The sequence below is a fragment of the Tupaia chinensis genome, unplaced genomic scaffold, assembly GCF_000334495.1.
Source record: "Tupaia chinensis unplaced genomic scaffold, TupChi_1.0 Scaffold000672_1, whole genome shotgun sequence".
Lineage (NCBI taxonomy): Eukaryota > Metazoa > Chordata > Mammalia > Scandentia > Tupaiidae > Tupaia > Tupaia belangeri.
This window is the reverse complement of record NW_006160195.1, coordinates 1792720-1820314: the sequence shown is the minus strand read 5'-3', so window position 1 is coordinate 1820314 and position 27595 is coordinate 1792720. Positions and strand designations below refer to the sequence as shown.

The 27595-nt window shown below is 41.4% G+C and overlaps 2 protein-coding genes across 2 annotated transcripts in view; both read left to right on the top strand.

The window, feature by feature from the left end:
• LOC106736165 (kelch-like protein 3) overlaps window positions 1-4920 on the top strand; it is a 40159-nt gene extending 35239 nt beyond the window's left edge. The window contains exons 3-4 of the mRNA XM_014592245.2: window positions 570-676; window positions 4877-4920. Coding sequence (XP_014447731.1) covers window positions 570-676; window positions 4877-4920 — 151 coding nt within the window. The remainder of the gene's footprint in view (window positions 1-569; window positions 677-4876) is intronic.
• Window positions 4921-5174: 254 nt separating this feature from the next.
• The window catches only part of KLHL3 (kelch like family member 3), a 99792-nt gene continuing 77371 nt past the window's right edge, over window positions 5175-27595 (top strand). The window contains 2 exon segments of the mRNA XM_014592249.2: window positions 5175-5277; window positions 19892-20013. Of these exon segments, the coding sequence (XP_014447735.1) occupies window positions 5193-5277; window positions 19892-20013 (207 nt within the window). The 5' untranslated portion in view covers window positions 5175-5192.

Genomic DNA, 27595 nt, shown 5'->3' with positions numbered 1-27595 from the left:
TGCAGTGATTGGAGTTTACTCAGGTTCTTTAGGGAGCACTATGTGGGCAGTCAAAGTATTCTTGGTGGGAGAGAAATTCCTGAGTTCACAAGATCTGGTTTGCCTCTTCCCACTGTTGGATATACATTGGATTCCTTGGGGGAATTGTTAGTAATTGATGTCGCTGGTAGCAAACCTCAGTAGCATGCCTATTTCTTGGCATTCATTTAGTCACTTAAATGACTGATAGCTCCAAGTTTTTGCCATTGCTCCTTGCACTCTTCCCCTTATCTCAGTCAGAGCTGATGAAATCGGGAATCTGAGAAGTGAAGACAAGTGAAGCAGCCCTAAACTTATAGCCGCAGAGTAGCTAGATCTCTCTGTGTACCATAGGAAAGTTTAAATGTTAAGTTTGTCAAGGACTTAGATGAGTCCATCTTCCTGCCTAACCCAAGATAAAGGAAGTATCTGTGGAAGCCTTGTATGGTAATGGTATGACATCTGGGTAAGAGAACAAAAGAATATCCTTATGTGATGAGAGTAGGTATCTGTGCCATGACCCATCATGTCCCCTCACTGGTGTCTTACAGTAAGCAACTGTTGTGTGACGTGATGATTGTGGCGGAAGATGTCGAAATAGAAGCTCATCGTGTGGTCCTGGCAGCCTGCAGCCCCTACTTCTGTGCAATGTTCACAGGTATGATGAGGAGCCACCAACAACCCACAGTTATGGGGCTAAGCCCCCTGGGAGGATATCGAGGGTGGTGGTGGCATTATGGGAGGGCAGAAAGAGAAGGCTGTGGAACCCATTATGAGGAGCTTCTCTATGCCAGACACTGTGCTGGACACTGTGGAGAACTTGATGGAGCCAAGATCTCAGCATGGCCAGGTGGGCATGTAGCCCCTCATCTGTCATAAAAAAGGGAGAGTCATACAACACATCAGTTCTGAACCTTCAGCATGCGTCACAATCATATGAGGGAGCTTGTCAATAATATGGACTCTTGGGCTTGTTGACAGGCCTCTCTCATTTGCAGATATGGGACACTGAAGCTGAGAGAAGGGAATAGACATGCCCAAGAACACACAGTGATTGAGCTAATACTCTGCTAGCTGGCCCACATCTTGTCTTCCCCTAGCCTTTCCTTCCAGGCAGGGTCTCTGGGCTAACTCTAACTTTTACAGGAGCACAGAAGGGATTTGGAGATGTGATGGTTGGATTTGGTGAGGATGAGACATAAAAATAACCACCATTTGGCATTCAGTTTCAGTTTTAGTACCTCTGTCAACTTTCCAGGGGGTTCCTGTTTCCTGGGCATGCCCAATAATAGTCTTGTCCAACTATTTCATGTATGTTATTTTTGAGACTGAGTTTTCTGAAACCCATTGATGGCGCTTCCTCCTAGCATCTCCCTTGAACCAGGTATATGTGGTCCTCTAAATCACTGCTATTGGATGGAGGGCCATCTTGGTAAGGCCCCCATACTGGGTCAGCTGTCCCTTTCACATACCTTCCAAAACTGCTTTGTGCTCACTCTGAGTTTGCGATTGTTACTCTGCATTCTTTTTTGCCACACCCATGCCTTGGCATCTCATATATCTGGCTTCTTTTTAGCCTGTGAATGTCTTCTCTGAGAGGCCCCCTCTGACCACCTAGCCAAAGTTGTATACCAGACTTCTTTCTAATACCTTGACTTTTATTTTTTCTTAATATGTGTCACTATCTCAAAATCATCTTACCTATCTTTCCTCACTAGACTATAAGCCTTGTAAGGACAGGCACCTTGTTAGACTTGTTACTATTGATATATTCTGAGAAGCTGGTACATGGCAAGATTCAAATACTTTTTAAATGAGGGAATGAAATGTCTCCTGCATTTGATTGTGAGCTTTGGGCACATGGGGAGCATATTTTATCATGGTGAAGTCTTTGTTCCCACCACAGAAAGTAGTGAGTAAGTGAAGGTTGAAAGAATGAATGTTAGCTTGCTAAGAATGGGTAAGCACAGGCACATTTTTATTGAATGGGCTCTAATTATTATTTTTTTTAATTTATTTTTTTAAAGATTTTTGTCAAAGGGCATGTGCACTCACTGGAGAGAGACAAACAGTGACAGTGAGAAAGTGAGCGTTCATTTGCTTAGCTGGATTCTCCATCCTTATTCCTCATTCTTTCTTGTCTCTTTCCTCTTTGTTCAAGAGTTGTCAGCCTTTCCAGGTTTATGTAAGATAACCCACTCTGGGCCCAGCCATATTGGCACACACTGCCAAGACACCATGCTCCATAGCATCTGGGACTACATGGAAGGCTCAAGTTAGGTTCTCAGTCCAACCTAAAAGGTGGGCATGGTTGTATGTGTCCAATCCCAGCAACTCAGGAAGGCAGAGTCAGGAGGATCTTAAGCTCCAAAATGGAATGGGCCACATTGAGACTTAATTTGTGGGAACTGGGTATGGTAGTGTGTGTAGTGGTCCCAGCTGCTCAGGAAGTTGAGGCAGGAGGATCACAACACAGAAAGCACTGTCTTAAAACACCACACACACACACACACACACACACACACACACACACACACACACACAAATAAATAAAATAGAGTTTCTACTCTGACAATTGCTAACTTAGTTCCTAACACTGAAAATTTGTTCAGCATCTTGGACCCTTCAGTCTCAACAGTTTCCTTATTAAAATATTGGTTACCCTCCCTCCCCCCAAATTACTGGATAGAAATGAAAATGTCTAAGATGAGCCTATTTATGTCAGGGATGCATTTTTACAATAAATTTTGACTAGACTAAAAAACAAAAAGCAGCCTATTTTCAGTTAGTATTTCTAAAACCATTGGCTCCTCATGATATATATTCCATAGGCAGCTAAGAAAAGAGAGATGACACTGGTGAACTTTTTAAACCATCTACTTACAGTTAGAGGCAGAACCAGCTCTGTTCCTGATTGTATTGGTTTATTCTGACATTTTTGGTGTATAGGGTCTACTGTCCACTGCAGGGTGAGATACCAACCCCCAGGTTTTGCCTTTTGGTATCCAAAGGTCTCGCCCTTGCTAGAAGTTTCCTCATTAGTACCTTATTCCACATGCTGAACATTTTCTGACCACCTCTCTCTATTAGAGTTAACCTATATCCTGTCTTTTCCTATTCTAAGTGTCAACTAAACATGAGGCACTGTGGTACAGTATACCCAGAGTAAGGAGAACTGGATTTAAGACTTGGCACCTGTGGTTTTGGGTTTCTGTCCAACTCTCTGAGTTTCATGGGCCAGAAAATCTCTAAGGGCATTTATAGTGCTAGCCGCCTCAGGCTTTATGATTCTGTTTCTCTTATAAGTGTAGCTGGACTAATTTCTTAGTAGTTGACAATGATTTGATGTGCTAAGCCAGAGATGGCAAATATGTGCCTTCAATTTGTCAACCATGGAAGATTCATTAATTTGTCTCAGCATTCTCATAGGAACCCAGACGTGACCTCAGACTTCTCAAACCAATGTAATGTGCTAAGTAACACTACCAGTGGATCACAGCCGAAATGTGTTTGTCCTTCTTGTCTGCCCTATCGTTTAGTGCTATAATCTGAAGGAGGGACTAGCAGTGATCAGGATATACCATAGAAATTAAGAGCATGGGCTCTGGGATTAAGTTGCTTACATTCAAATCCTGTTTCCATTGCTTCCTTTCTAAAAGTCACACAGCTTTCTTAGCTTCTCTAGGCCTCACTTCCTCATTTGTAATATAGAGCATAACAGATCTACCTAATGGGATTGTACAGAGGGTTAAATGAAATAATATATGTAAAAAAGTGCTTTGAACGGCATGGCACATATAACTCAATAAATGTTAACTGTTATATTAATAATTGGCAGGATAAGAATTTGGAATAGCTCATGAAGGAAACATTCTTGGATTGATAGGGCTTTGCAGCATCCTGTCAGTCTCCCAAGTAGTCAAGTATCTGTTCTGCCTATGAGTATGGGTTGATCCATTTCATTAAAACATTTATTTCAGAAAAATTGAGTGCTACCTGTACAGTCAGGAGTTTAGGTTACAGCAGTAAATAAGACAAGTCTCTTTCTGAGTTTATAGTGTGGGGAAAGGGAGGGGACAAGTAAAAATTTAGTTTCAATATATATGTATTTAAAACTTTATTTCTTCTATGGCTGGGGAGAAGCACCCTGAACAGAGTCTTCATCCTGTGATCCACTCTCAGCCCCAGCCAGAATTATGGGCACACTCAAATGTACTTGGTGTGTACAGGCAGACCTCAGGATGCAAACTGGGACTTTCCCATGTGGTTTTTTGTAGAGTGTTGCATTACCTCTGTGCCATTATGGCTGGCCACAATATTCTTTTTCTTTTTTAAAAATTGCTGAAAGGCAGAAAGAGAGGGAAAGTGGGAAAGCACACCCCCCCTGGGGGGTGGGGGGGATGGCCATGTGGCAATCCCTTCTCCTCTATTTTCCTCTCTGGACTTTGGGCATGCCTGCACATATGCCTGGCATGTTTTTCAAGCTGCTGGATCTGGGACTCAAACCATGCAATTGGTCATGTGGGATCCTGCTCCCTTAACCACCATGTCACAAGCTGGCCCACTACACTATTCTTAACAATTGCAGTGATTGGAGTTTACTCAGGTTCTTTAGGGAGCACTATGTGGGCAGTCAAAGTATTCTTGGTGGGAGAGAAATTCCTGAGTTCACAAGATCTGGTTTGCCTCTTCCCACTGTTGGATATACATTGGATTCCTTGGGGGAATTGTTAGTAATTGATGTCGCTGGTAGCAAACCTCAGTAGCATGCCTATTTCTTGGCATTCATTTAGTCACTTAAATGACTGATAGCTCCAAGTTTTTGCCATTGCTCCTTGCACTCTTCCCCTTATCTCAGTCAGAGCTGATGAAATCGGGAATCTGAGAAGTGAAGACAAGTGAAGCAGCCCTAAACTTATAGCCGCAGAGTAGCTAGATCTCTCTGTGTACCATAGGAAAGTTTAAATGTTAAGTTTGTCAAGGACTTAGATGAGTCCATCTTCCTGCCTAACCCAAGATAAAGGAAGTATCTGTGGAAGCCTTGTATGGTAATGGTATGACATCTGGGTAAGAGAACAAAAGAATATCCTTATGTGATGAGAGTAGGTATCTGTGCCATGACCCATCATGTCCCCTCACTGGTGTCTTACAGTAAGCAACTGTTGTGTGACGTGATGATTGTGGCGGAAGATGTCGAAATAGAAGCTCATCGTGTGGTCCTGGCAGCCTGCAGCCCCTACTTCTGTGCAATGTTCACAGGTATGATGAGGAGCCACCAACAACCCACAGTTATGGGGCTAAGCCCCCTGGGAGGATATCGAGGGTGGTGGTGGCATTATGGGAGGGCAGAAAGAGAAGGCTGTGGAACCCATTATGAGGAGCTTCTCTATGCCAGACACTGTGCTGGACACTGTGGAGAACTTGATGGAGCCAAGATCTCAGCATGGCCAGGTGGGCATGTAGCCCCTCATCTGTCATAAAAAAGGGAGAGTCATACAACACATCAGTTCTGAACCTTCAGCATGCGTCACAATCATATGAGGGAGCTTGTCAATAATATGGACTCTTGGGCTTGTTGACAGGCCTCTCTCATTTGCAGATATGGGACACTGAAGCTGAGAGAAGGGAATAGACATGCCCAAGAACACACAGTGATTGAGCTAATACTCTGCTAGCTGGCCCACATCTTGTCTTCCCCTAGCCTTTCCTTCCAGGCAGGGTCTCTGGGCTAACTCTAACTTTTACAGGAGCACAGAAGGGATTTGGAGATGTGATGGTTGGATTTGGTGAGGATGAGACATAAAAATAACCACCATTTGGCATTCAGTTTCAGTTTTAGTACCTCTGTCAACTTTCCAGGGGGTTCCTGTTTCCTGGGCATGCCCAATAATAGTCTTGTCCAACTATTTCATGTATGTTATTTTTGAGACTGAGTTTTCTGAAACCCATTGATGGCGCTTCCTCCTAGCATCTCCCTTGAACCAGGTATATGTGGTCCTCTAAATCACTGCTATTGGATGGAGGGCCATCTTGGTAAGGCCCCCATACTGGGTCAGCTGTCCCTTTCACATACCTTCCAAAACTGCTTTGTGCTCACTCTGAGTTTGCGATTGTTACTCTGCATTCTTTTTTGCCACACCCATGCCTTGGCATCTCATATATCTGGCTTCTTTTTAGCCTGTGAATGTCTTCTCTGAGAGGCCCCCTCTGACCACCTAGCCAAAGTTGTATACCAGACTTCTTTCTAATACCTTGACTTTTATTTTTTCTTAATATGTGTCACTATCTCAAAATCATCTTACCTATCTTTCCTCACTAGACTATAAGCCTTGTAAGGACAGGCACCTTGTTAGACTTGTTACTATTGATATATTCTGAGAAGCTGGTACATGGCAAGATTCAAATACTTTTTAAATGAGGGAATGAAATGTCTCCTGCATTTGATTGTGAGCTTTGGGCACATGGGGAGCATATTTTATCATGGTGAAGTCTTTGTTCCCACCACAGAAAGTAGTGAGTAAGTGAAGGTTGAAAGAATGAATGTTAGCTTGCTAAGAATGGGTAAGCACAGGCACATTTTTATTGAATGGGCTCTAATTATTATTTTTTTTAATTTATTTTTTTAAAGATTTTTGTCAAAGGGCATGTGCACTCACTGGAGAGAGACAAACAGTGACAGTGAGAAAGTGAGAAATTATACTGCAGGGGAGATGGCCATGCTGTAATCCCTTCTTTTTCATTCTCCGGGGATTTGGGGTACACGTGCATGTGTGCCTGAAGTGATTTTCAAGTTGCTAGGTCCATGGCTAAATCCATGGTCAGCCATGTGGGAGTACAGTGCATTCTAACCACCATGCTGCTGGCCCCAGTACTTTTCCTAATAGAGTACATAGCTGGTTCTTGTTGGGGGAAACTTGCCATTTGTGCTTTCAGAGTTCCTCACATTTGTGTCTCCCTTGGCTCATTATGGTCTCAGCTTGGAGTTGTGCCTCTGCTGATTCTTACTTTACTTTAAAACTTGGGCCAGGAGTTTTACAATGTAGTCTAGAAACTAGAGAAGCTCATTATATGGAAATTCTGAGGAGCACTCCCTTTGGTGTAGTCTCAAAGCCTAGACTTTCCCCCCCTTTTTAGGCTTTTGCCAAAGGGTGCATGCACTCGGTGGAGAGAGAGGAAGAGAGAGAGAGAGAGAAAGAGAGAAAGAAAGTGAGAAATCACCTCCCAGGGGATGGCCACGCTGCAGTCCTTTCTCTACTCTCCTCAGGACTTTTTGCACACACACACACGTGCCTAGTATGGTTTTCAAGCCACCAGGTGTGGGATTCGAACTATTGACGGCCATGTGGGTGTCTAGTGCCTTAACCACCATGCCACCTAGTGGCCCTAGCTTAAAGATTTTTATATTCTTTTTTCCACTTTCCTTTATCTTTCTTTCATTCATTCTTTTTTTTTTTTTTTGCCTCAGGGTGTGTGCACTCGTGAGAGAGACAGAGAGACAGAGAGATAGACACAGTGAGAGAGAAAGTGAGAAATCACCCCCTCAGGTGGGATGGCCACAGAGCAATCCTTTTTCCTCCACTCTCCTCCTGGGATCTTGGGCACACAAACACATGTGCCCAGAATGATTTTGAAGCCACTGGGTCCAGGACTAGAACTGTGGTCAGCTGTGTGGGAGTCCAGAGACATAACCACTATATTACCTATGGGTCCCATCTATATTTCTTTTAAAATAATTCATTTGTCTGCAGTAGTTTAGTTAGCTGCAACTTCGATAAATAACTCTGCCAGTCATTTTTTTGTGTGTGTAGTTTGGAAATTCTTGTGTTGAAGGAGGAAATGTGTTTGGAATTATGATGAATTGTAGTATTGGCTCCACTTTTTGCTAATAAACTTGCCTGTGAGGTAGTGTGAATGTGTTAGGAAAAAGCGAAGTGATTTTAGAAATCGGGAGAAAAGGTTAGCCTGGGGCAGGTCTTGGATTCTAGTAATTGAAGGAGGGGAGAATCAAGAGAAGAAAGCAGTCTAATGCAATGCCCAACCCAAATATTCCAAAGAATCTGGTTACCATCCATCCTATCATCTTCCCATCTGTCCCCCATCCATTCAAACACCATTCACAAATGTTTATTACTGAAAAAAAAAAAAAATCAGCAAATATAGATAAGTAAAAGTAAAAAATTTCAGGTACTATAACGTCTAGGTAAGAGTATTTTTATGGCCTTTTAGATTTTATGTTTATATTTTAAAATTTAAACTATTTATTAATATTAAAATTATTAATATTAAAATATTTTAAATGTATATTTTTAACATAAATTAATTGTTTTTTTTTTAATATATAGTTGAATAGCCTTTTTTGATATGTGTGCCTAAAAAAATTCTACCCATCTTCCTGGAATATTCTGCTCTGTCTCTCTTCCTGCTTAACTTCTATTTATACTGCATTTCTGCTTACATATCCCTTCTTCAGGAAGGCCTTCTATAACCCCTCTGGATTAGGTTAAATCTGTTTACTCTCTACTCTCATATACTTTGTACTTCTCTTTAGGCTTGCCGTTCATTTCATTACTTCTTCAATATCGATTTCCCTGGTTAATCATAAGCTTTATGAGGGTAAGAGCTTTACCTTTTTAATTCACTGCTATGTCCCTACTGACTAACATGATCTTTCATGTAAAAGGTGCTCAATAAAAATTTGTTTAATTGAACTTAGCAATATATCATAAATATCTTTCCTTGTCAATGAAATCACATCTACAGCCAAAATTATTTCATAGATATCCTAATCAAAAATCCATTTTGAGGCCCATTAATTGGTAAACAGGTGCAAAAAAACACCCTTAGAAATATTGCAAAATTTTGTTCTAATGGTCAGATCTGTCTTCAGAATGTATTAACACTCATCATGAAAGTTTTTTTTTTTTTTTGCCTCAGGGTGTGTGCACTCGTGAGAGAGACAGAGAGACAGAGAGATAGACACAGTGAGAGAGAAAGTGAGAAATCACCCCCTCAGGTGGGATGGCCACAGAGCAATCCTTTTTCCTCCACTCTCCTCCTGGGATCTTGGGCACACAAACACATGTGCCCAGAATGATTTTGAAGCCACTGGGTCCAGGACTAGAACTGTGGTCAGCTGTGTGGGAGTCCAGAGACATAACCACTATATTACCTATGGGTCCCATCTATATTTCTTTTAAAATAATTCATTTGTCTGCAGTAGTTTAGTTAGCTGCAACTTCGATAAATAACTCTGCCAGTCATTTTTTTGTGTGTGTAGTTTGGAAATTCTTGTGTTGAAGGAGGAAATGTGTTTGGAATTATGATGAATTGTAGTATTGGCTCCACTTTTTGCTAATAAACTTGCCTGTGAGGTAGTGTGAATGTGTTAGGAAAAAGCGAAGTGATTTTAGAAATCGGGAGAAAAGGTTAGCCTGGGGCAGGTCTTGGATTCTAGTAATTGAAGGAGGGGAGAATCAAGAGAAGAAAGCAGTCTAATGCAATGCCCAACCCAAATATTCCAAAGAATCTGGTTACCATCCATCCTATCATCTTCCCATCTGTCCCCCATCCATTCAAACACCATTCACAAATGTTTATTACTGAAAAAAAAAAAAAATCAGCAAATATAGATAAGTAAAAGTAAAAAATTTCAGGTACTATAACGTCTAGGTAAGAGTATTTTTATGTCCTTTTAGATTTTATGTTTATATTTTAAAATTTAAACTATTTATTAATATTAAAATTATTAATATTAAAATATTTTAAATGTATATTTTTAACATAAATTAATTGTTTTTTTTTTAATATATAGTTGAATAGCCTTTTTTGATATGTGTGCCTAAAAAAAATATACCCATCTTCCTGGAATATTCTGCTCTGTCTCTCTTCCTGCTTAACTTCTATTTATACTGCATTTCTGCTTACATATCCCTTCTTCAGGAAGGCCTTCTATAACCCCTCTGGATTAGGTTAAATCTGTTTACTCTCTACTCTCATATACTTTGTACTTCTCTTTAGGCTTGCCGTTCATTTCATTACTTCTTCAATATCGATTTCCCTGGTTAATCATAAGCTTTATGAGGGTAAGAGCTTTACCTTTTTAATTCACTGCTATGTCCCTACTGACTAACATGATCTTTCATGTAAAAGGTGCTCAATAAAAATTTGTTTAATTGAACTTAGCAATATATCATAAATATCTTTCCTTGTCAATGAAATCACATCTACAGCCAAAATTATTTCATAGATATCCTAATCAAAAATCCATTTTGAGGCCCATTAATTGGTAAACAGGTGCAAAAAAACACCCTTAGAAATATTGCAAAATTTTGTTCTAATGGTCAGATCTGTCTTCAGAATGTATTAACACTCATCATGAAAGGATCTAGCTGATTGTTATTAAGTCCATTTCTATCAGCATGTGCAAGACCAAAAAGAAAAGAAAATACACGTGACTTTCTTCTGACTTGAGCTGTGTGATTATGATCTTTTACTCAGGCTTAAGTGTTTTAACTTTTTGTCCTCTGAGTTTATAGTGCTAAAATATCCTGTGGTGTTCCAAATACCAACCCCACATTCCTGGACCACGTCTTGCCTACATCATTTGGAATAAACATGAAACTGAGGTCTGAGTACCCGCTGGAGAGTGTTCAAATCCAGCCAGCCTGTACAAATATCTGTGCAGGGCAATCAACTTAATTGTCTTCTCTCCTTTCAGAGTGGAAAGTGCAGAGGCCAGCAGTGCTATTTTCTGCCCACCTTTTTCCTATGAGTATGGAATACTTAAGACTTCTCCCCATCTAGCACCTCTGTTTCAAGGGAAGCAATTTTTCCAAAATATTGGGTTGCTGAAAAAGTCATGATGTATTTTTCTATACAAAAATGTGTCATAACTTTTCTGACAACTTAATACCTCAGTCAGTTTTTCTCTCTTTGGTATGGATTCTGTATACTACAGTACTTGTCCTCCATGAGGGACCCTGACCTTCACCTGTGGTTTGAGTCCTGGACCTGGCAGCTTGAAAATCACACCAGGCATGTGTGTGTGCATGCCCAAAATCCTGAGAGGAGGATGTAGGAGAAGGGATTGCAGCCTGGCCAATCCCTGGGGTTATGTGTGATTTCTCCCTTTCCTCCTCTCTGTGTATCAAGCAAACACACCTGCCTTATGGCAAAAACCTAAAAAGAAGAAAAAAGGAAAAAAGAAACACATTTTGTGGTGTTAAAGGATATGAATTTGTGAGCTCCGAGTCTTATGTCCCTCATTGTGACTAAAAGATGTTTTGAGCTTCTATCTCAAAAGAAGTCCTGGGAGTGTTTCCCTCTGTTCTGGTTCTGTTTTTTTTTTTTTTTTTTTTTTGAGAGGTTTTTGCTATAGGGTACGTGCGCTCGCCAGACAGACAGAGACAGAGAGATAGAAAGCGAGAAATCACCCCCCGGGGGGATAGCCACGCTGCAATCCCTTCTCCTCCATTCTCCTCTCAGGATCTTGGGCATGCACGCACATGCGCCTGGCGTGAGTTTAAGCCACCAGGTCCGGGACTTGAACCGCGGTCGACTATGTGGGAGTCCAGCGACATAGCTATTACGCTACCTGCTGGTCCCCTGGTTCTGTTTTATAATATCCAATGGCTGATTTAGATTTTTTTTTTTTTTTTTTTTTGTCTTTTGAAAAAGAGTTATTGTCCAGGTTTTACTGGATTTAGGCTGATGTTCAACTGATGTTTTTTTAACTTACAGTAAGTAGAAACAGTGAGGAGAGATCAGGAATGTGCTGGGAGTCAGAGGCAAGGGTCTTAGAATTTGAGTGTACATTGGCAATCCATAAAGCAGGACAATGAATTCTCAGTTCTCTTACTTCCCAGGCATGCATTCATTCCATAGAACATTTGTTTCACCCTTTCTGCATTTCAGACCCTACCAGGCTTTGGCCCATGTCCCGTGTCTCTGTTCTGGGTGTTTGCATGGCATATTGATACTTCTGGAAAACTTTGTGTAACATGCAGCTCAACAAAATTTAATATAAGGCAATGGGGCAATGGGGGAGGGAGAACTAGGCAACTGAATCCTTTCTTCACACCAAGTGGGCCTTGAGGGAGGTTGCAAAGTAGTAAAAGTAGACTGGGTCTACTGAGGGCTTTTGAGTTTTGCTCCTGAGGAGTCAGGGATTGGGTAGAATAGTTCAGAAAAAAGCTCTGGAGATGTCAGAGGCTGCCTGAAATTAAGTAGTAATTGCCTCACCTTCCATGTGACTTTCTTTTATAGATTTAGTCACCTTTGGGCTGAAGTAAGTGACATAGGGTTTCTTTTTCCTGTTCCTAACATATCACATCAAAGTTGGGCATCCTTTTCTGGCTTAGGAGGCCCATATTTGGGGGTGAGAAATGCAATAGGCATGTCTAACAATGTGTTGCTTTTCATGCAGAAATGATGAATTTGCTGATTGTAGGTTAACAGAAGACTATGTGTTGCAATGGAATGGAGATGGCTATTCACCTCCTGCCATTTATCCATTAAGGTTTAACTACTTTGACCAAGATGGTGTGGAATAGCCTTGTCTGGTTTTAGAGTAGCTCAACCTTGAAATTCAGATAGGGAAATAACATTGGAGATAACTATTGGTAAGGAATGTTTTATGAATGTCCGTAGAGGAGGTTTGGAGTTGGTAATGTGGAGGCCTCTTTGCTGAAGGTTAAATATAAGAGCAGTAATGCCACCTAGTATTGGGAGATAGTGTGGTATCTTAGAAAGGGTTTTGGAGCCATGTGACCTGGCTTCCAGTCCTGATTCCAGGACTTTTAGCTGTATTTTTTTTGTTTTTGTTTTAAGTTTTCTGTAGGGTGTGTGCACTCACCAGAGAGAGACAGGAGACAGAGAAGGAAATTGAGAAATCCCCCCCACCCCCACCCCCCAGGGATGGCCATACCTCAATCCCTTCTCCATTATTCTACTCTTGGGATTTTGGGCATTCATGCACATGTGTCCAGCATGTTTTTCAAGCTCCCAGGTCTAAGGCTGGAATTGCAAAGTTGGCCATGTGGGATCCAACCACCTTAGCTCCTATGCCAACTGCTAGTCCAAGGTATTGGTTTTTAATCAGTCCAATTTTTTGTTTGTTTTTAAATCTGTAATACTGGAACAATAAAAGTAACCAGAAAACAAATAAAGGTAATGAGTATAAGGCACCCAGTACAAAAAAAGTGCCTAATAAAGTTTACTTGTGTTATTTGTAAAGAACTTGTGAATGTGAGGAGTAGCTGTGAAACTTGCCATCCTGTTGGTGGTTTGGCTTGATCTGAAACATCTGTGTAGCTGCACAGGCATTTCTTTCCTGACTTAATGCTCCCTATGCTCTAGCTGAGAAGAAAGATCTTTCCAGGTACCTGAATAATAAGTCCAGGAGAGTGGGTGATTGAGTGATTATCACTGTGGCTGTGCTGGATTGCGCTGTCTCAGTTCATGCACACTCATTATCTCCTTTGATTCTCTTCTATCTGTGGAACAAAGGCAAGGCAGGGAATGTCCTTACTTCACAAGAGACAGAGGTTAGCCTTTTGCAGTCAAATGGCCCAGTCCACCCACATACAGGAGAGTTTGCCAGGATTCAAGAAAGTGGCAGAATATTACTTCCTTTTATGTGAGGTTAATGGTTGACATAAGACTTGGTGCTCAGCTCTAACCTAATGAGTTGGTAATCCAGATATTAGGATTTAAAGACATGAGGGTTAGGGGGAATAAAGTTCAATATCCACATTAATACCTATGAAAGATTATTGCACAAAGGATGAAGATTTTTCTATTTTCTTTTGACTAGAAGATAAGACTAAATTGCAGCCATAAGCATTCAAGTTAGGAGTGAGGAAGAATTCTTGAACACACCTTTTTTCTTCCCTTTTGGTGATCATTGACTATTTAGCTGTGGTTATTTGGAGAAAACTGCCACCATTTTAAAAAAAGATTAGAAAAATAATTCTGGGGGCCAGCAAGTGGCATAATGGTTAAGGCGCTGGACTACCGTGTGGCCAATTGCAGTTTGAGTCCCGGACCCAGGCAGCTTGAAACTCATGCCATGTGCATGTGCATGCTTGCCCAAAATCTCAGGAAGAAACTGGAGGAAAAGGGATCACAGAGTGGCCATCCACCTTAGGGGGTGATTTTTCACTGTCTGTTTCTCTTTGTCTTTCCTGAAAGCACATTTATGACAAAAATTTCTCAAAAAAATTATTCTGAGGGCTTCATTTATTTATTAATACAGTAGAGTTTATACTAATGACCTAGAATATGAGTCAGTGATTTTCCCAGGCTTCTTGAGTCTTCTGTGATAGAAAGGATTTTCCCCTTTCATTCCTCCTCCCTCCTGCTCCTCTTTGCAGTCTTTCACAGGAAATAAATAACAAACAAAAAACTCAATTGTGTACACAGTGCACTTGTTAGGAACTAGAACTATGACTTGGACTCTGCTACCTCATAGGGGTAGAGGATTCCTTTCTCTTCTGCACTCTATGATTCTTGGAGACTGCTAAGTACAAGACAGTGCATTAATGGCACAAAGAGGTGTGGTATTATCTATTGAAGATACTTGTAGTTTTATCAACTGTACTCGGGAGAAATGTTCACTTGTTGAAATATCCACTTTGTAAGACAAATAATAATGTGACTGAATGTATAAAAGAAAATGAAATGAAAAGTAAATAAATAGGTAAATTAAAAAAAAAGAAGACTCTAAGGTGGAGTTTGGGGATTTAAAGAAGTTCAAGACATAGTCCCTTTAGTTTAGGCCATCATCATATTTCATCTGATATTCTACAGCAGCCCTTCTAACTGGTCAGTCTGCCTCCTGTTTTGTTTCTCTGCCCTCAATCCATTATCCACATTTGTAGCCACAGTGATCTTTCCCAAATTAAAATCTACTATATCCTTCACCTGTTTACAATCTGTCAGGGGATCCCCATTGCCCTGAGAATGAAGTCTAAACTCCTCAGCATGGTCCATGAGTCACTCAGGTAGCTCAGACCCTGCTTATATCTCTGGCTCCATCTCACCATTCCTCCCTTTGCACACTTTGCTTCAGCCATACTCAACAACTTATGGCTTCTAGACAGATCATGCTCTTTCTTTCAAACCTTTCTATACACTTTTCTCTGTCTAGGACACTTTCTCATTATTCTCATTTTTCCCCTGAATATGAATCCTTCAGATCAGTAGTTCTTAAACATTATGAATCAATCTGATAAAAGCAATGGACTCTTCCCAGAAAAACATGTATGTACTTCTGTGTGCTCATTATTTTGCATGTATCTCAAGGGTGCAGGAATTCCTGGCTTAAAAACCTCTCTAACTACGGCCATCAGGTGGCGTGGTGGTTAAGGGTACTGGACTCCCACATGGCCAACGGTGGTTCAAGGCCTGGACCTGGTGGCTTGCTTTCTCACTTTCCCTCTCTCTCTCGCTCTCTCTCTGTCTTATTCTCTTGCTCTGTCCCTCTCTGGTCAAATTAAAATAAATAAATGTTAAATAAAATAATTCTAAAAAATTCAAAAACTCTTTAACTGAACCCCATCTTTAAGTAATGAACACTTTTTACAATTGTTTGTCTTTTTCTAGACTGAGTTTCTTGAGAGCAGAACTTGCTTATTGGTGTGTCCTCTAGGCCTAGCACAGTGCTTGGCATATGGTGACACATTTGATATATATTTGCTGAATGGATGAATGGATGAGTGAATGAATAAATAGCTGCCCTTTAGTGGATCATGATTCATTTGGAGAAGGACATACAGGTTAACTGATGACAAGCAGAAGATAGAAAGGCCTAAAAAGATGTATAGCTGAGAGACATTCTCCAAAAATTCAGAGCCTGAAGTGGCTGGTGAGGCTTACTGGGAAAAGATAGCACAAATAGGACTCTTGGACATCTTGAAAATAGAAAAATTTACAGGGTTTATGTTCTGTTTCCTAGAAATATTTTATCAAACTATTAGTGGTGAGTGACAAAAAACAGCCAGCGTAGGCTCTGACTTCATACTTATATAAAGAATTTTGAATCTTCATTCTTGTAGTCAGGCTTCTTTTGTTTTTTTTTTGTGGAGACTTATACTTTTTTTTTTGAGAGGTTTTCGCTATAGGGCATATGCGCTCGCCAGACAGACAGAGAGAGACAGAGAAATCACCCCCCAGAGGGAATGGTCACGCCGCAATCCCTTCTCCTCCATTCTCCTCTCGGGATCTTGGGCACATATGCACACACGCCCGGCGTGAGTTCCAAGCCAACGGGTCCGGGATGCAAACCGTGGTCGACTACGTGGGAGTCCAGCGACATAGCCATTATGCTAACTGCTGGTTCCCAATATTTGGTCTTATTTTTAAGGCCCAAGTTCTTAAACTAAGCATTGGCTATCTTTGATTAACTTTTGTATATAATTATCACTTGAACCCTCATTAATGAACAACTTCTTTCTTTTTTCTCCTTCCTCCTTTATATTTTTTCCTTTTATAAAAAATTTATTTTTAATTATAAAACTGGGTCTTACTATGTTGTGATCCTCCTGTCTCAGCCTCTTGAGTAGCTGGGGTTACAGGTGCATGACATTGTGCCTGGTCTTTAGGTTGGACTAGAAATTTAACTTGGACTTCCAACCTATGGACACAGCTTCTCACAGCACATACTACCCCAGCTGGGTCACTGAACAGCTGTTTAGAGAGAGAAGTTTCACTTCTGATTTCCTTGTATATTCACGTCTCTGTGTCTCAGAATAAACTCAAGAGAGAGATGGTGAGAGCCTGACTTGTGGGAGGAGGAGGAATCTGCCATCTTCTCCTGTTTCTTCATTGCCTGTTTGTCTTGCTCCAGGGCTTTTTGTGCTGAGTGTCTTTCTTTTCTTTTCTTTTTTTTTTTTAACTGAGAACCAAAAAACAGAGTGGTAGGGCTTTGGTCCACTTGCTCTGGTGGTAAAGGGAGAAGACAGGGCTTAGGATGTTTTTTCCTCCTGCTTTCTTTTCAGTTCCAGAGTCCTTCAGATCTAGACCTGTGTCAGAATAGGAACTGTGGATTGGTGGAGGAATCCAGTGCAGTACTTGTGGCATGGAGGCGGGCGTCTACAACCCACATGATGTACTGTACTTTATTTTCTTGGCTCTGGTGCATGGATTCCACAGAGAGAAAACAACCGCCCAGGCTTTGTTTTCACACTCACACTAGGGATTCTGATTCCTTCCTTTTTGGCAGTCAAGTTGCCCTTTATTTCAGTCTGCACAGACACACGTGTTGCCTGTCTTTCCTTCTGAAAGCAGCAGCCCTTGTTGAATGAGTGTGACTCTAGATAAACCCATGGTGTAGTGGAGCACAGGCTGAAGTTGGGGGCCTCAGGACCATAGAAATGTGCTGCTGCTGCTGCTACCTCATTCATAGTTCTACATACTCTCTTTCTTGGGTTATTGCTATTGTTATTTTTTAATTTGCCAGTGGATGCGTGTGCTTGTTGGAGACAGACACATAGAAAGAGAGAGAGAGAACGTAAGAAAGCACTGTTCTATGGGGTGGTCACACCATAATTTCTTCTCCTTCTTTTGCCCTCCTTTTGGAATGTTGGGCACACATGCACATGCACCAATGTGTTTCTCAAGCTGCAGGGTCTGGGACTCCATCTGCGACTGATCATGTGGGATCCAGCTAGCTTACCCACCAGCCAGCCTGCAAACTGGCCCTCTTTCTTGGGTTATTATCAGGGCCTTCCAAATGTTCTCCCTGCTCTCTTATCCTGCACCCAAAATTTCATTAAAAGATACAGATCTGTTTTTGATTTCCCTTTTTAAAATCTCTCACTGGACTCCCCACATAGCCAACTGCAGTTCTAGTCGCAGACCTAGAGGCACATGTAGGGTACCTGTGCATGTGAACCCAAAATCCTGAGAGGAGAATGGAAGAGGAGGGAATGCAGCATGGCCATTCTCTCTGGGGAGTGATTTCTCAGTTTTCCTCTCACTGTGTCTCTTTGTCTCTTTTCTGAGTGCACATGTCCTATAGCAAAAACCGTTTTTGAAAAAAAAAAAAAAAAACACAAGTCTCAAAAAACAAAAACACCTATCAGTGGTGCTATCCTTAGGATAAAGTCCAAACTCATGTGCATGACTTACAGGGCTATGCAAGTCCTGCCCTATCTACTCTTTAGCTTTCTCTTTTCCACTGTTACTAAACCAGTCTCACCATTTCCAGAATGCATCCTTTTGACACTTTCCTCCCTTCATACTTATGAATCCTATATCTAGTTCATCCTTCTTCACCTTTGCTGCCTGTGGAATACTTCCTCATTCTCTTTACCCAGTATGAGTGTTAGCTCCTATTAGAATCCTTACTGATTTCCCAGGTAGGGTTTGTCGCCCTCTCCTCATTGTTCTTGGGAATTAGTATAGAATAGTGGCTATGGCTCAAGTATGGACTCCAGTCATTCTCCTTGGGTTTTAACTCAGTTTGGTCCCTTCCTAGATGTGTGAACATGAACAAAATGAATCCCAACCCTTCTGTGCCTCAGTTTCTTTTTCTCTTTTTTAAAAATTTTGCTGGAGGGTATGTGTGTTTGCTAGAGAGAGAGAGAAAAAGAGAGAGAGAGAGAGAGAAAAAGAGAGAGAAAGTGAGACTATTCCCCGATAGGGAATAGTCATGTTGCAATTCCTTCTATTCCATTTCTTCCTCTTTTGGGATTTTGGGCATGCATACACACATTGCCAGTGTATTTTTCAAGCTGCCAGGTCCAGACTCTTAACCAGACTCTGAATCATTCAACCATGTGGGTTTCAGTCTACCATGCCATTGTCTTAACCACCACGCCACCGGCTCAGCTTCTTTGTTTGTGAAATGAGGATATTTATAAACCTCATACTGTAGGTTGTTATGAGAATTAAGAGGCAACCCTAAAAGAAAAAAAAAGTATGTTTAATTGACAAAAAAATGAAAAGTTAATTGTTACTGCTGATGTATATAGTGATGTCTTTGTCTTGACTGATATGCATGATAATTGTGCTGGAAAAAGAAACGTTATACACTGTTGAGATATATGTGACTAAATATAATAGAAAAATAAGAAAATTTAAAAAGTAACCTTTATCATTTTAATTTGGCCAGAGAGGGACAGAGTGAGAGAAACAGAGAAAAAGCAAGCTGCCAGGTCCGGTACTCAAACCATGGTCGGCCATGTGGGAGTCTGGTGCCCTTAACCACCATGCTACCTGCTGCCCCCCCCCCCACCCCCCCTGCTTTTTTTTTTTTTTTTTTTCTTTTAAAGGTTTTTGCCATAGGGCTCATGTGCTTACCAGAGATAGATACAGAGAAAGAGAGAGAGAGAAAAGGGGAAATTAACCACCATCACCCCTCCCAAGGTGGGATGGCCACACTGCAATCCTTTCTTTTACACTCTTTTCTTGGGATTTTGGACATGTACACACAGGCCTAGAGTGATTTTCAAGCCACTGGGTTTAGGACTTGAATTGCTATCAGCCATGTGGGAGCCCAGTGCCTTAATCAGCACCTAAGGCACCCCTTTTCTTATTATCATGGTACTTTGTATATGGCTCTACTAAGCTGTGTGCAGTTTACAGTAAATATTGGTTGGATGAGTTATTGCATTAAAAATTTGCCTTCAAAATGGAAATGGGCAATAGATAGTGTGGGGAATGCTTAAGATTGGGTTTGTGGGTGATCACAGACACAAAGCTGATGTGACCTGATGTAAGCTGGTTCATGATCCACTTTGTATGAATCCTTCCTATTTCTTCCTGGGGCACAGACAATGCTTTTAAGTTTCTAGACAGGCAGAAGACCATGTGGCAATTAAGCATACCTTAAATGAAATGTTCATGTCCATTTTATTTTTGTGAACCATAGGTGACATGTCTGAGAGTAAAGCCAAGAAGATTGAAATAAAGGATGTGGATGGGCAGACGCTAAGTAAGCTGATTGACTACATCTATACAGCTGAAATTGAGGTGACCGAAGAGAACGTCCAGGTAAACCCAGCACCAGCTAATAGCTCAGTGAACTCAGGATCCAGTTTTACAGCATTATTCATTTAACCTTCACAGCAACTCATTTGGTCCTTGAAGAGGAAACCAAAGCTCCAGGGAGATTAGGTGACCGGCCTTGGGTCATATGCCTGCTTGTCTTGGATACCCATGCTGTTAACCACTGGACTGTAATTCCTCTGCATGAGCCTATGCTCCAGAAACAGGGTGCTCTTCATTCATGTCAGTTCAAAATCTTGGTGAAGGAAGAATCAGAAGCCTGGGTGACTCTTTTTTTCTCCCTAGGCCGTCATCTCAGTGGCTTAGGAATTGGATTACGAGACTTAAAAATCTTTCCTGGTTTAGCATTAGTCATCCAAATGCCTTTGAGCATGTAGAGGTGCCAAAGACTGGGACTGAGTCTCAGCAGAAATATGAGGTTCTGAAATGTGCCATTTTCTCCTTTCACCATCCTACCTCATCTTCAGCCATCTGGAACCTTGAAAAGAGAAGCTAGTGAAGATAGAGCTTTTGAACTAGGAGTATGTCTTTGCTGTGGGGAACATGCCATCAGCATCATATCCCAGGAAGGAAGATGGTTGAGGGCATAGCCCACTCTTGAACCCTAAAAATCATTGGACTAAACACAGATAGGAGTTATACTATTTGTTGTCCTTAATATTAATTAGAGTTTGGGAAATTACATGGGATGATGGTCTTTTTCTTTGTTTTGTTGTTTCTGTTTAAAGCACTTTATGTACTGAGAGGATGATATCACTGTAGTGACCAAAATACCTATCTCCCTTATCCAGAACACCAACCTCTTTTCCAGTATTTAGGTATTTGAGAAGCTAAATCGATAATTGTTTATTCTTTCAATTCAGGCCAAATGTTTGAATTCCTGTTTGATATAGGCAGGTATGTTGTTAGGCACTGTGGTTTTAAGAGTAAGGAGTGTTGATTTTGTTGCCTGCCCACATGGGGCTTGTGGTCTAGGAGTGAAGACACACAAACACACAAGTAATGTCTATGCACAATTGTGATAAGTCTTTTGAAGGAAAGGAGCATGGTACAGTGAGAAAGAATTTAAAGGGGACTTGATTTAGATTAAGGAGGGCATCTGGGAATGGCTTTTTCAGGAGATGAGATTGAAGCTGAGGTCTATAGGATGAGAAAGGTTTAGCTTGGTATAGTGAAGGATACTCATAAGGGGTCAGGGTATAAGTAAGCAGAAAGATATGCTATGTTGGGATCTGCAGAGTCCAGCCCCCTAGTACATGGCCCTGATACAGTCTCTTGGGCTGTATGATTTCTGCAGTGATTTGATCAAATTCTCTTCTGTCCCATTTTAAATTGAGGTATATTTTATACATAGTAAATTGCACAGCCATTCTCTTGTTGCTGGTATTTCCCATCCAGTGGAGTGGGCAGTGCCATGGCTACATACTAGATCTAGCAACAGAATTCCAACAGCAGAATAACTTGGGGATAGCAACTTAAGTGCAAGATAATTTAGTATAAAATGAGTATAGGGAGGTTGTAGAATTGTATAATCAGAACCAGCTGGGGAACCAGTAGTTAGCGTAATGGCTATGTCGCTGGACTCCCACGTAGTCGACCGCGGTTCGTGTCCCGGACCCGGTGGCTTAAAACTCACGCCGGGCGCGTGTGCGTGCGTGCCCAAGATCCCGAGAGGAGAATGGAGGAGAAGTGATTGCGGCGTGACCATCCCCCCTGGGGGGTGATTTCTCGCTTTCTGTCTCTATGTCTCTCTCTGTCTGTCTGGCGAGCGCACGCGCCCTACAGTGAAAAATCTCTCAAAAAAAAAAAAAAAAAAAAAGAACCAGCTTTGTTCTCCTTTTTCATCATGTGTTTATTTAATAACTTTATTTGCTGTAAAGTACAAAGTACTTAAACTTGAAAAGTTATAAGATCTTCCACTCTGATCCTTACTGTCTGCCTAAGTAATAAGTAATAATAAGTAATAATATAAAAAAGTAATCTTTTCAACTTTGGTTCAACCCAATTTGGTTTCTCTAAATTAGCTTGTAAAACCAATTAAGGTAGATAGCAGCAACTAGCACAATGAGAGGACTCTGAAGAAAATGGCTTCCTCATTGCTTTTAGAAATTGTTTTGTAAGGGAGTGGGAGGAGCCAAGAGTAAGGGTGCACAGTTCCAAGAACTAGTGGAAATAAGGATGAGGCAGGAATCAAAACTGAAAGGAGACCTGGGTCTTAGTCTCAGTGTGTCCACTCATTTATCTCCTAAGCCATCCCCATTGCAGGTTGTTAGTTTTCCCATCTATAAAGTAAGGGCATGGAACTCATTGACTTTTGGCCAGAGAACACATTTGCTCTGATTGCCCCTGGTTTGCTTTTTATTCTGTCTACTGGGGCTTCTCCAACAAATCCTGGCTGCACCATTTTCTAGCTGTGTGACCCAAAGCTAGTTATTTGATCTCTCCGTGCCTCAATTTTTTCATTTTTAATTTGGGCATAATAATACTTAACCTCATATAGTTGGTGTGAACATTTAATGTATTAATATTAGTAAAGTGTCAAAACAGTGGCTTTCATATGGTAAACAAAAAATATTGGCTAGTATTTCTGAAAAATAGAGAGGTAGAGTTGGAGTCAAATATATGTGGAGGCTTTTCCTGTTTTATTCTCTTTCTGGGTACTCATGGCAACTGAGGAGAAGAAATCAGGTGTGGGTAGGAGCCAGGATAAGGGTTTAGGGGGCAGAGATGAACTTGATATGGCCTGAAAGTGGCTGGGAGTTCTCCCAAGTGGGAGATAGTTTGGGATACCCTCTTCTCAGGGTGTGCCAGGAATGGTTGGCCAAAGACAGAGGTATGGGCCAGGTGCCAGCTCTTGCTTTGAGGAGAGGGTTCTTTAGGGGATCTGTTAAGTAGCCTGGTGAAGGGTAAAGCATGAGGTAGAAGGCATAGGGCCAAGAGGCCAAGAGACTCAGTCCTTTCTCCTTCCTCATGATAGACTGGGTGTGGGATCTCATCTCATTCTTCCTTCCCTCATTCAATACACATTTTTTGAGTTCCAACACTGTATCAGCAGACAGTATGAAACAGAGAGTGCTGTGTCACGCTATTTACCCCAAGGAGCACATGGTCTGAAGGCAGAAACAGATGGCTAAGCAAATAGGTGCCCCTTGTTGTAGTAGGGCCAGGGTCTAGGTATCCAGGAAGCAGGAAATAGTCATGTCTCCTCTGATGAGAATGAGCAAGGAAGACCTCACTGAGGAAACATTTTTTGGTCCAGATCTTGAATGGAGACTGAAAGGTTGGGCTGCCTCCCCTGCCCAGTTGTCACTGGCCTATGAGTCCTGTTGGGAACCTGGTATATTTTTCTGTGTGTGTGTGTATGCATGTGTGTCTGTATGCATGTGTGTGTGTGTGAGTAGGTGGGCTAGGGTTAGTATATGCTGGGACATGGAACCTTCAGAAATCTGTCATTATTTGGAGTCAATGCAATATATTAACTGTTTCTTTTTCCTTTTCCTCCTTACTTTAAACTGTGGTTATATGAAAGGTGACCTTATGGGAGAATAAAACAAACAAAAGCCTGAAAAGAATTGAGTTTGGATCAAAATGTAAATTCTTTATGCTGTTGTGTACCTGTTGAGGTGATTATTTACAAGTTATCTATGAAGATCTTTGTTGAAGATTTGTAGCCTTGAGGAGATGGGCATGGAGGCATGGAGGCATGGAGGCTCTCCTGAAAGCCTTAGCAACAGGGTCAGAAATTTGGGGCTTGGCTAAATAGCTATGACTGCTACGTCCTTAGTCTCTTCCCAGCCACACATTACCTGGGAGAGAATGTCAGTTGCCCTTCCTTGCTGGAGGTAACAACAGTCCTAACTGACACTAATTATACTAGTTATAAGCTAAGTATGTGCCAATCACTTCACATTGTGATAGTTCATTTAATTCTCATAACCACCCAATGGAATGTACTAATATGATCCCTCTTTTACAGTTGAGGAAATAGTTGCTCAAAGGGCTTAAAATAACCTGTCATGATCACATAGGGACTAATTGGCAAAGTTAGGAGCTAAACCCAACTCTCTGACTCTTCCATGTCCATGGCTGTGCTGTATAGTTTTTCCTTAAATGAATGAGCAGGCCCTAGTCATGGTAGTGTGTTCTGATAAGACCCTTCTGCTCCATAGGTTGGAAAGACAAGGGAAACCCAGGTTGAATTTACACTTCAACCAGAAGGTGGATGAAATGACATGAAGCTTTAATCCTAGCACCTCAGGAAGACTGAGGCAGGAGGACTGCCTCATCTGTAGGCTGTTCTGGGGAACATAATGAGATTCAGTATGAAAAAGTAACTGGATGGGGCTGGCAGGTGGTATGGTGGTTAAAGGTGCTGGATTCCACATGGCTGACTGTGGTTCAAGTCCTGGGCCTGGTGGCTTGCTTTCTCACTTTCCCTCTCTCTCTTTCTCTGATAAAACTCGAAAATAATAATAATATATAAAATTTAATGTAATAATTCTTAAAAAAAAAAAAAAAAAGAAAGTAAGAAAGAAAAAGGAACTGGGTGTGGTGACATATACCTGTGGTCCAGTTACTTGGGAGGCTGAGGGAGGAGTACCATGACATGGTGAGATCTTGGTTTAAAAAAAAAAAAAAGAATGATTAGAGCCTTGACTTTGACTCTTAATGATAATTAATAATAACAACTGACATGAGCTGAGCATTCCCTTCTTTAAGTGAATTGTCCTACTTGAACCTTATAAGTCTTCAAGGCAGTACCTTTATTATCATTTGACTGTTGAGGAGACAGAACAGAGAGGTTAAGTACTTTGACTTCAGTCACATGGCCAGTAATTGGAGAAATCAAAATGTGACGTTCTGCCAGCTCTATTTATCTATCCACCTCGCTCTCTTTTTCGTCTTTCTCTCAACAGGTTTTTATTTAGCATCGTGTCTTTGCCAGGCCCTGGGTGGCCCTATCACCTGGCTCCCTGGCTGGTGCCCTCTCTCTGTGTATGGCCCTGCCTCCCTAGAATTCCAGGAGTAGGTGCTTTCTGAGGCAGGGCATTTCCTTTTGTTTTTGCTAAAGGAAACAAATGCTGTGACGGGATATCCTCTACTGTGTTTTCATGTTATCCAAGGGAGTGAAAAAACAAAACAGGGCTTGCCTGTGAAAAATGGAGAAGAGGCCTTTTGCCAGCTAAAAGGAAACCTGTAAATTCTGCTGAGGGCCAATCCAGGGCCTGCTTTTTTTCTGAGAACTATAATGCTGAGGTGGGAGAAGGCAAGCTAGCATTGCTTTCTGACTTAAGATATCTTTCATCATGATGGGTAGTTCCAGCAAGCTACTCCTCTGGTCTTAGCCTCCAACCCCCCAGGGGCCAAGTATGCATCACTACCAGCATGGTCTCTATTTCACCTAGTTAGACCTCTTATTCTAATCTTGTTACCACTGCTACTCAAGGGAGTTGGGTTTTAGGCAAAATATCAGGCAATCTTTTCAAAGCCCTGTTGATGCTGAGAGAGGAAACTGAATTCATTCACCTCCTAGATATTTTGCCCTCTTTCTTTTCAGAGCCTCTGGGGCTTTATTTTTTTACTCATGCCCAGACCTCAGAACCTCCAGTTGATTGGGCCCTAGTTTATCCCTGAAACCCAGAGTTTGAGCAGTGGTCTATTTTCTAACCATCAAATCTTTCCCCTCAGCATTCTTACTTCCTTGATGTCTCTTTATGCCTTCCTGTATGAAACAAGTGGAGGGGAGAAAGGGGCCTTTGACTCACAGCTTATCGCAGTATAAGATCAAAGAGAGAGAAAGAGCAGTTGAAGAAACCACAAGCCCCATTCATTTTAGGAATGCTTTTGGGCAGAAGTGGACCCAGACAGGAGGGAGTTGTGTGAAGAGGTGGCAAGTGTTATAATTTTGCCTACTAAGTGGGTTTTGTGAATGGTGGGGAAGTTAAAAGCTACATGGTCCACTTTATCCAGGAAAGTTTTAAAAACTGAAAGTGCAATCTAAAGACTATATTAAGGATATACTTTTAATTTTATTTCTCTGACTACTTGTCATGAGCATGAGAATTGAAGCATCAAGACGAGCTGCTGTCTTCTTGGTGAGGAAGAGAGTAAGAGTAAAGAGAATGTGATCTTGTCACGGCTTGAATAGAAATATAATCTGGGGCCAGATTGGACTCAGAAGCACTTTTCTTGGGGGAGATATTCCTGCGTCATTCCTGCCTCTTCTCACGCCTGGCTCTTCTGGGGCTCACCACACCTCTGAATAGTGTGTGTGTGCTATATAAAATTAGATGACTTTCTCTTCCCTAGGGCTCTTTAGATTTACTGGTTGGAGGTTGTTCCTCCCTAGGACAAGTAACTATCCAATTTGGCCAGAACTAGAGGTGGAGGAACTTACAGTGCTAAAACCAGTGAAGTCCAAGGTAAATGAGAGTGATAAGTCAATCCATAGCTTTAACTCTAGGCTTTATAGCTGGTGCTGGTCAGGTGGGGTATCATTGTGATCATTTGGAGACTTAGAGCAGAGATTTTCATTCCTGGTGTGTATTCAGTAAGAATGGTTAATGGATCTCCACTTAACTAGTAGGCAGAAACTAATCTGGACTTGGGATCTGTTCAGCTAGGCTGAGCAAGCTCACTGGTTAATTGAGTGTTCTAGTTTATGACTGCTTAGTTGGGGACTGTGGCAGCCTACTGCCATAGTAGGAGCTCAGGTGGTTATATCTGGACCCTGGCTGTATTCACTTATGGTCTAAAACTCTCAGAAGGTGATTTTAATATTTTTTAAAGTTTTTTTTTTCTTTCTCAGGAATAATAGAGTATTCAGAAAACACTAAGGACTTCCAGGGACACAGGAGAGTGGGAGAGAGGGAAGGGGAAATGTAGAGTAGCTCACTTTCTAAATCTCACTAGTCTTGAGGGAAAAGTTTAGGATTTTAGGTAGGAAGAATTTTTCCTGTTGAGAGTAGGCATGTAGCTCAGGAGTTTGATCTCTGACAGTGGAGGCTCTTGGTTATTATTGCATGTGAGCAGGGATAGTGAATGGTGACTAGCCATCCTAGTTTTAGCACTGAAAGTCCTGGGGATCCCCTTAGTCCTTGGCAAATCAAGACAGCTGGTTACTCTAGTGGATGGATAAGGCCCATCGTTTTGACCTGTGCACATAGAGGTGATGAGAATCAGAGCAGAGGGCTTAGAGCTGTTTTGGGAAAAGACTAGAGTCTAGAATTTAAATCACTTAAAGAAAAAGACTTGTAATTCTCTGAATAAAGAAAACAAAGGCATTCACAGCTGATATCTTCTTGGGCAAGCTCTTGTGAATGGGAACAGCTGGAGTCTAGCTGGCTTAGTCACTGTCTCTGGAGCCAGGGAAGCAGCTGAGAACAAAGACCTAGAACAAGGGAATATTTTTGGAGTGAAATGGATGCTGAGATTTCCAAGCTAAGTAGCCTCAAATAAAACTGTTGGGCTCTTTTTTCTTTTTTCCTGAATTTCTTATTGACTCTTAGACCACCTGACTTTTCCATAGGTGGGAGTCAGGGGCAGCAAAGCCAGAATGGAGTAGGAC